We start from the raw sequence: 8,000 nt of genomic DNA, 5'->3' as shown, positions 1-8,000 counted from the left end.
TTAATGAAAATGTACGTATCTTTACACGCACAATTAATGAGAATATATTGACAAGTACCATTGATGCTGAAAATAGCCCAATCAGCACTAAAAATAAAACGTCAACGCCAGAGAACAACCAGCCTCGATTATCTGCCCAAACAGACTCCGTTGGGCGTAATAGGCAAAATACTGATGAAAATTATATGAAAAGATCACTGACATCAGTGATGACACCAAGTGTTTGCGAAAAGTAAAATCATGTCCTGCACCACCGGTAATTATAGAAACAGAAAAGTGATAAAAAAATACACGTGATCCAGTTCAAAAAGATCTGATAGTTTATGACTTTCATATTCTATTCACAAATGGAAACTGAAGGCAACATAAACCTCCAACATAAAACCATAAATGTTGTTGTCGTGAACATACTTTCAGTTTTAACCGAGCGTCTTTCTGTATTGTAAATAAGATACTTAAAAAAAACATTAAAAAATAAGCGGAACTCAAAACCGTGCGGTCCCAGTAATTTTGCTGCACTCCGTTTTCATGTGTATTTTTAAAGGCCTTGTCGCAGTCTTGTTGTTACTTGTTATATTTTGATTCCTGAAAAACATTTCGTTTATATGAAGTATGGAGGCAGAGATATTATATACTTCAAAATGACATCTAGCAATTGGGAGTATTATACCACATCATTGTCTTAGCCATTATAAGGGGGCACTGTTGGCCCACTCGTAAAAGGCGCCGCAATTCGCTGTGCAGAGTTGCGTCCCTTGGGCACGCCAGAAACCTGTGGTTGTCGGTTCGATCCCGATTTGCCCCGATAATGTTTCTAGGTTTGCACCACTCTCTATGAACGGTAATGTTGATGTTGCGTAAGTAAATTGGCTCTCATTCCACCTTCTTCCGGCAATCAATCAATCTTTATTGTATGAAAGGCCATTGGCCCATATACACATACAGATAAACAATATCATTTACAGCTGTACAGCGCATTATATAATTATTGGATAACTAATATGATGCTTGACATGTAATAGATATATTGTAATAACAGTGGTAATAACCACAGTGGCAGCAGTAGTAGTATAAAATACAAAAGGAACGGAATGGAAATATGAAGTTTTACGTCGCAAAGGCTTTCAGCCATAGCACGACGTTCAATACAAAAGGATCTATCAGTAATATACTCATCATGTCATGACAATTTGACAATTTAAATGTATACGCATTTCTAGTAGAAACAAACAGACAACAATGAAATGTAGATACTCCTGATCTAGATGCGAAAGTTTCAAAACAACTAATCTTACGGCTGGTGACACCAGGCATAGGCGTCGTACCCATGTAAGGAATCGATCCCGGGCCTTCGGCGTGAAGAGCGAATGCATTAACCACTAGGCTACCCACACCGCCCCGTTCACGTTGACAGAAGTAAAGCACAATATATACTACTAAAACAAGTTAAGAACCGCCCGATTCGTTCATATTACTGTAGTTAATCTGCCATGGCATGACGGATTAACTATAGGAATGTGTGAGAATCGGGTGGTCCTTAACATGTTTTAACTTTATAGTAATCACTGCACGTACATGACATTTAGCTGTTCAGCTATTTTATTTCCTGGCAAAGCGGAGACATTCATCACAGGCATTTGAGGACCCATGCTTGGCCACACCACGTCTTGTGCGGATCTTTGTAGTAGAACCTCCCGAACGTCCGCACTGCCAGGTAGTAAAGATTGGCCCATAGTTTACACGAAAAGTTGCTGCACTCTGCTTTCATGTTTGTTTTGAAGGCCTTATCGCATTCTTCTTGTGACTTGAAATATTTCGATCCCTGAAAAATGTTGATTTTATATGTACGCATGGAGGTAATACAAATATTGTATACTAATTACTTTAATATAACATCTGACAACGGGGCGTATTATACCGCAACGTTGAAGTTGCCGTTATGACGATTATAATACAACAGGAAGATGAGAGGACAGGGTTTATACAATACGATACAAAGCAATATAGTTCGGGAAAATGAGAGTGCAGTGCTTGTACAACACAATATAAAACAATATTGTTCAGGACGTTCAACGTTTTTCAGGAAACTGAAAGATTAGGGTTTATACAGTACAAAACAATATAGTTCGAGAGAGCAGGGATGAACGATACACGTTAATAGTTAAATAGAGATTCTCACCGAGTGTGTTCTGATAACAAATATACCAACACGAGTCGATAAAAGTGAAAAACTCCGAGGTTTGCTGAGGAGTATTAACATGATTAAACCTTTATCGACGAGTGTCGAAATTTTATATCTCAAAAGGCACGAGGGTGTTATTTTATTTATCATCCAAAACTGGCTCCCAAAGGAGATATCGCTTGGATGAGATCAAGCGATATCTACACCGTAGATATCGCTGCAATGAAATTACATCACAATGCTTTGCAGACCATTGTGACGTCACTGGTTACCATAACATCACAATCAAATGACATCACTAATGGCTCTGATACTGAAGCTGTTAGCAGTACTTTTTACACTGAAGACACTGCTAATTACTGTCTACAAATTGAAAAAGTTGGAAGAATGAGTGGTATTGTCCTGCGTGGTCTTCATCAGTATCAGTTTCTTGGGTCCATGGAACATGATACTGACCTCATGAATGGTCAGTAATTGACAATTAAAGGAGAGTGGTCTCGTATGGCGTCTATACAATATATCTCAGCATTTGGTACATATCAAGTTTGGACCCGTGAAGATCGGGGTAGAATACGTCTTCAGCAACCCATGCTTGCCGTAAAAAGCTACTATGCTTGTTGTAAGAGGCGACTAACGGGACCGAGTGGTCAGACTCGCTGACTTGCTTGATGCATGTCATCGTATCCCAATTGCGTCGATCGATGCTCATGTTGTCCAGACTCGTTTATTAAAACAGCCGTGATATAGCTGGAATATTGCTTAGTGCGGCGTTCAATAATAAACAAACAAACATATCAAGTTTGAAACTATTAATTCGGTCTACCTACACACGCATAGCATACATCGTGCCTGTTACAGGACGATGTGAAGGTGGATTGGTAGGGCACCCACTTGAACAACGTCGTACAGCCGTTGACGTCGCCACCGACGCATTTGTCGCCACTGGAGACAGGGCTTGTTAGTGCAGCATACACAACAGCCATGGCCGTCAGGCTTTTCATGCTGAAACACAGAATGTTGAAATATTAGGAGAGCAATGCGACTCGCAAAGTATACATGTTATATATACGTACTGTCACGTGATGAGGTGCGATTGTAACGTGAGTATTGGTATGTACTGCTTTTATATTTGAATGGATTTCTTAAGTGTTGGTAATCGGCCCACGTGCAGATATATATATGGACATATTAATTTCTTGGGCAATACTAAAACCTGATTGCTGTTCATGGGACCGAAAGCTTGGTTGGTTGATTTGTTGTTTACGCCGCACAATCCAGTGATTAATAACATGAGCATCGATCCACGTAATTGGGATCAATGACATGCATCAACCAAGTCAGCGAGCCTGACCACCCGATCCCGTTAGTCGCCGCTTACGACAAGCACAGTCGCCTTCAATCTCATTAAAATCAGATCTTAGTTCTCGCTACCGCTAGCGGTAGCGAGAACTAAGATCTGATTTTAATGAGATTGAGTCGCCTTTTATGGCAAGTATGGGTTGCTGAAGACCTTTTCTACCCCGGATCACCGTTATACTTCCGTCGAACATATGACAGGCATTGAAAGCATATAAGCAACTTGGTAAGCTAACCTGAGGTGGGCATCACTAAAGAAAAAAAGCAAGCTTTGCAAGGCTTTCGCTCTATATCGCACGTCACCATTATGACGTCAAATCGCCCATTGTGACGCAAAAGATATGACGTCATAGTCGTATACAGAAAAGCGCCAATATTCCAAGCTCGCTGTTGTCTTCAAAACGTAATTACATTCCCTTTGTTGATTTCTATCGTGTTTTCTGAATGAATATGTATAATGCAACACATCCTTCGAAAATTGTAGTAACCGCATCTGTGTATTTTCTAACCTGTAATTATAGATATAATTATTTAGATATACCTACTGACTGACCTTATGACTGAAAATAGTACTATTCTATGAATATTAGCTTCCGCGGTGATGCGGCCCTCAGACCAGCTGTTTCAATCAGAGGGGGTTTATTGTGATTTAATAGCCTCTGATTGACCAATCTGAATTAAGTAAAATCCAAATTCATGGTAGAATTGTTTGAGGACCCGTAGAAAGAATGTTCTAGGGGAAAGATGCCAAGACAGTCTTGTCTTTCAACGTCGATAAAATATGTTTCCAGATTTGCGGGTGTAAATAAGGTATCAACATCCACATAGTGAGTTAGTGCGAAGGGTTTAACGCCGCTTTGAACAGTATCACGGTGTCGGCTTATGTGAACGGGGGGCTCAAAGGGATGCAGGTCCAAGACGTTTACCACTTCAATGAATCTACAATGACATGGATGGTATGGTGCTGACAAACTACGGACCATAATCAGTACGAATATGGAATCGAACCCACGATCAGATTACAGGGCTAAAAGGGCCCGTCAAACTCAAATGCATACGCCATGACCATTAGCAGGTAAGTAAGAGTGCTCCACCTACGATTTAACGAGTTTTGTAGATATGAGTCAGTGAGTACGCCTGCTTTAAGCAGTAGTTCAGTCATATGACGGCGTGTCTGGTTCATGTGGGAGAAACGCCCGGAGTGATGCAGACCTTAGACGTTTACCACTTTGGTGAAACCCATGTGCACGGGAATGGTGCTGACAAATAATAAAAATATAATCAATACTAATCTGGTATTCGAACCCACGATCATAGGTTTCTGGTACCCCGAAGGGCCGCAGCTCTTTACAACGAATTGCGGGGCCTTAGATGACTGTACTTACCGTTATGGTCAACTTTGGTAAACATGCATTAATGACTGAGTACATACAACAACCTTTACCTGATAGGTACATACGAGTATTAATGCTTACTTAATAAGTAAAGGTTTTAAATAATTCCACAACACGTTTGTTACTTTGCCATATTAAGATTTTAATAACGAAAATATCTTTTTTAACAATTCCATGACTGAATAAAACATTCAGGCTGATTATCGGCAACTGACGTCACCGCGATGCCGCAGATGTTATTTGTAGTCAATTGGAAAATATTTATGGCGTATGGAATTTGTTTATGAGTAGTTTATGCCCGTTTCAGTTACTTTTCTCAGTTGTTTATACGCGTTTGTTTACTTGCTGGTTAACGCCGCACCTGTCCTGCTATATAAACTCTGGGCCACATCAACCAGTGATTGGTGTAATGTGCAACGTCTCACGACGTCGGGGCATGATGACACGTCAACCACACACACGTGCAAGATCGTCACTCTCTTCAAAGTGTCGTTAAACCCCATTTCACCTCAACTCACCCGATAAGCCTAAGAAATATTGGTATACCGATAATACACCATGGAATATAAGCGTTAAATTTTCATTCGTTTATGATATTTAGAGGATATTACATGGCAGTTTTCATATCATACCCCCATATCATCCCGAGTTCCCATGTCAGCCTCAGCACTGATACGGGGGGACCAGTGAAGATTCCGGGGTAGAATAGGTGTTCAGCAACCCATGCTTGCCGTAAAAGGTGACTATGCTTGTCGTAAAGAACATGTTTAGTTTCCAAAACGCGGGTCCTATAGAAATTGAACCACATCCTGAAGTTAAAGGAAAAAGACTTGCTGACACACCTTGTAAAAGTAAATTTTGGTATAATACAATCTATAATGTGTTCCAAGTTGCTAATGAAGATGTTTTTAAATGGAAAGTTTTAAAGGACATGAGAATTGGAAACAAGTTTATGCAACTGCAATTCAAAATTCTACACTCAATCATTCCTTGTAATCAGTATTTAAATAGAATTAACATTAAAGAAAGTAATGTATGTGAACATTGTGGTACTATAGATACTATTAGACATTATATGTTTTACTGTTCAAATGTATTACCCTTTTGGATAGAATTCTTTAAGTGGGCGAAGGTTAATGTACATAATCAGATTTATGGTAATTACAGAGATATTGTTTTGTATGGTATAGAAGGAGGCACAGAGGAGAGTACTTTGATGAATTATTTAATACTGCAAGCAAAGTATATTGTGTACAGATGTAAAGTAACTGAAACCGATTGCCTTTTTAGAATATTTAAAAGAGAACTAGAAATACAATACAAAGTACTACAGTATAACAATGTTAATCTTGCAGAAAAAATTAAATGCGTACTGAATATTTAGATGAGTATTATTGCTTTAAGCAACTCAAACCCAAATATAAAAATATAAACCCTGGTATGCCAGTCCACGTGGCAATGTACAGGGACATGTAAAATCGTGGAAAATCAACATGAATAAATGATGTAAAAAAAAACAAACCAAAAAAAACAAAAAATGCTTGTCGTAACGGGATCGGGTGGTCAGGCTCGCTGACTTGGTTGATGCATGTCATCGATCCCAATTGCGTGGATCGATGCTCATGATATCAATCACTGGATTGTCTGGTCCAGACTCGATTATTTACAGACCGACGTCATATAGCTGAAATATTGCTGAGTGAGGCGTTAAACAATAAATCAACCAGATACGAGGGTCTCAAGTTGATGTTGGGTATGGTATGAAAACTGCCATATAATAAACATTTTATTTTCTTCCTCTATTACGAATCTTCAATTCCGTTGGTTAATCCGTACAACGTAACGAAACAATACGTTTAAATTTAGACCCCGAAATCATGTGACTGACACTGACCTCGAATATAGACTCGTCACATGATCAGCATAGACCATGCACGTGATGAATATTGACTCGTCTGCAGGAACACAAGATGGCGTCTGGTATACGAAAACTTCACGTTTCCTAGTTAAGTTATTGTTATGAACATAAGACAGATTAAAAACTTCATAAACTTTAAAGTGAATTTCGGTATAACAAAACGAATGATTATTCTTGACGAGGTCAGTGTACGAAAACAAGGACTCCCGTCCTCCGGTCCTTGTTATCGCATATTGACCTCGTAAAGAGTTATTATTTGAATAAAATACCAAAACATCGAATTGTGAAAAAGTATCTATTTGTATTTTTACCTTGTTAGTAAAACATTGTCACGGGCCAAGATCGACGAGCAGACGACGCACAAAGGGACGTAACTCCAATTTCTTGCCACTGAGCTGATATCGATCGCACTTTCAAAAGCCATGTCACCGCGGCAGGGTGTTATAGGGGTCTGGTTATGACAGCTCCTGTTATATAACCGCCTCTACGTTGCTTCTATCGCACGTGCGAAATGCCTCATGTGATCGATAGGTAAATGATATGATATATGGCGCGATGAACCCTGTGTTCAAGCCGACCATGGACCTGAGCCGGAATTCGAAGGTCGGGGTTGACATTGGACCGCGGCACATGCACACCGTACGTGACAGCATATACCCCGAGTGACCGGTTGACAACGATGTTATCATTTCTCCCGTTTATCTCGAATGTCTTCACCGGGACGGCAAGAGAAACGTTTCACGCTAGCAGACGACGTAAACACATGCACTACAAGATGTCCACAGATCTTTAGGGGTATACGGTGTGGTGTACCCGGTATGTGAGCCTATATACCACGAACAGACATTCATTCATGGGGAATATATGCCAACGAGTTAGCAAAAGTCGTTACGCTTTTATTGAGTAAAAAATACATAACGGGCAGACGACGCAAACGAACCGAGTTACTTCTCTTTATCCAATAATATATTCGGATAAACATCGGTTCATTTCGGAATCTCAAGGGTTACGAGCGGGATAACGAGATGTGTTCCGACTGATTTCTTAGCGGGCTGCAAGAATTTTGTACCCCGCGTGTGAGCAGGCTACATGGAAAATAATTGCCAGCTCCTTAACCAATCAGAAGCTGGTATATCAATGTACGGTAAGA

General features: G+C 39.9%; 1 protein-coding gene across 1 annotated transcript; it reads right to left on the bottom strand.

Moving 5' to 3' along the window:
• Positions 1 to 215: 215 nt before the first annotated feature.
• On the bottom strand, positions 216 to 7,504 carry LOC124147316. Its single transcript, XM_046517992.2, has 3 exons — positions 7,162 to 7,504; positions 3,010 to 3,184; positions 216 to 1,822 (listed from the first exon to the last, which is right to left on the bottom strand). Exons 1-3 carry the CDS (start codon positions 7,272 to 7,274, stop codon positions 1,628 to 1,630), a joined length of 483 nt encoding a protein of 160 aa, XP_046373948.2. The 5' UTR covers positions 7,275 to 7,504; the 3' UTR covers positions 216 to 1,627.
• Positions 7,505 to 8,000: the final 496 nt, after the last annotated feature.

This window comes from Haliotis rufescens, unplaced genomic scaffold, assembly GCF_023055435.1.
Source record: "Haliotis rufescens isolate VD_foot unplaced genomic scaffold, xgHalRufe1.0.p SCAF_26, whole genome shotgun sequence".
Classification (NCBI taxonomy): domain Eukaryota; kingdom Metazoa; phylum Mollusca; class Gastropoda; order Lepetellida; family Haliotidae; genus Haliotis; species Haliotis rufescens.
Note: the sequence above shows the minus strand (reverse complement) of the source record. Positions and strands in the feature narration are given on the sequence as shown.

Excerpts from the sequence above, each read along its gene's own strand:
- LOC124147316 (XM_046517992.2), bottom strand. The coding sequence starts at position 7,274 with ATGGCTTTTGAAAGTGCGATCGATATCAGCTCAGTGGCAAGAAATTGG. Across the intron at positions 3,185-7,161 it reads GACAATGTTTTACTAACAAG|CATGAAAAGCCTGACGGCCA; the intron begins GTAAAAATACAA and ends TCTGTGTTTCAG. Across the intron at positions 1,823-3,009 it reads ACGATGTATGCTATGCGTGT|GGATCGAAATATTTCAAGTC; the intron begins GTAGGTAGACCG and ends AACATTTTTCAG.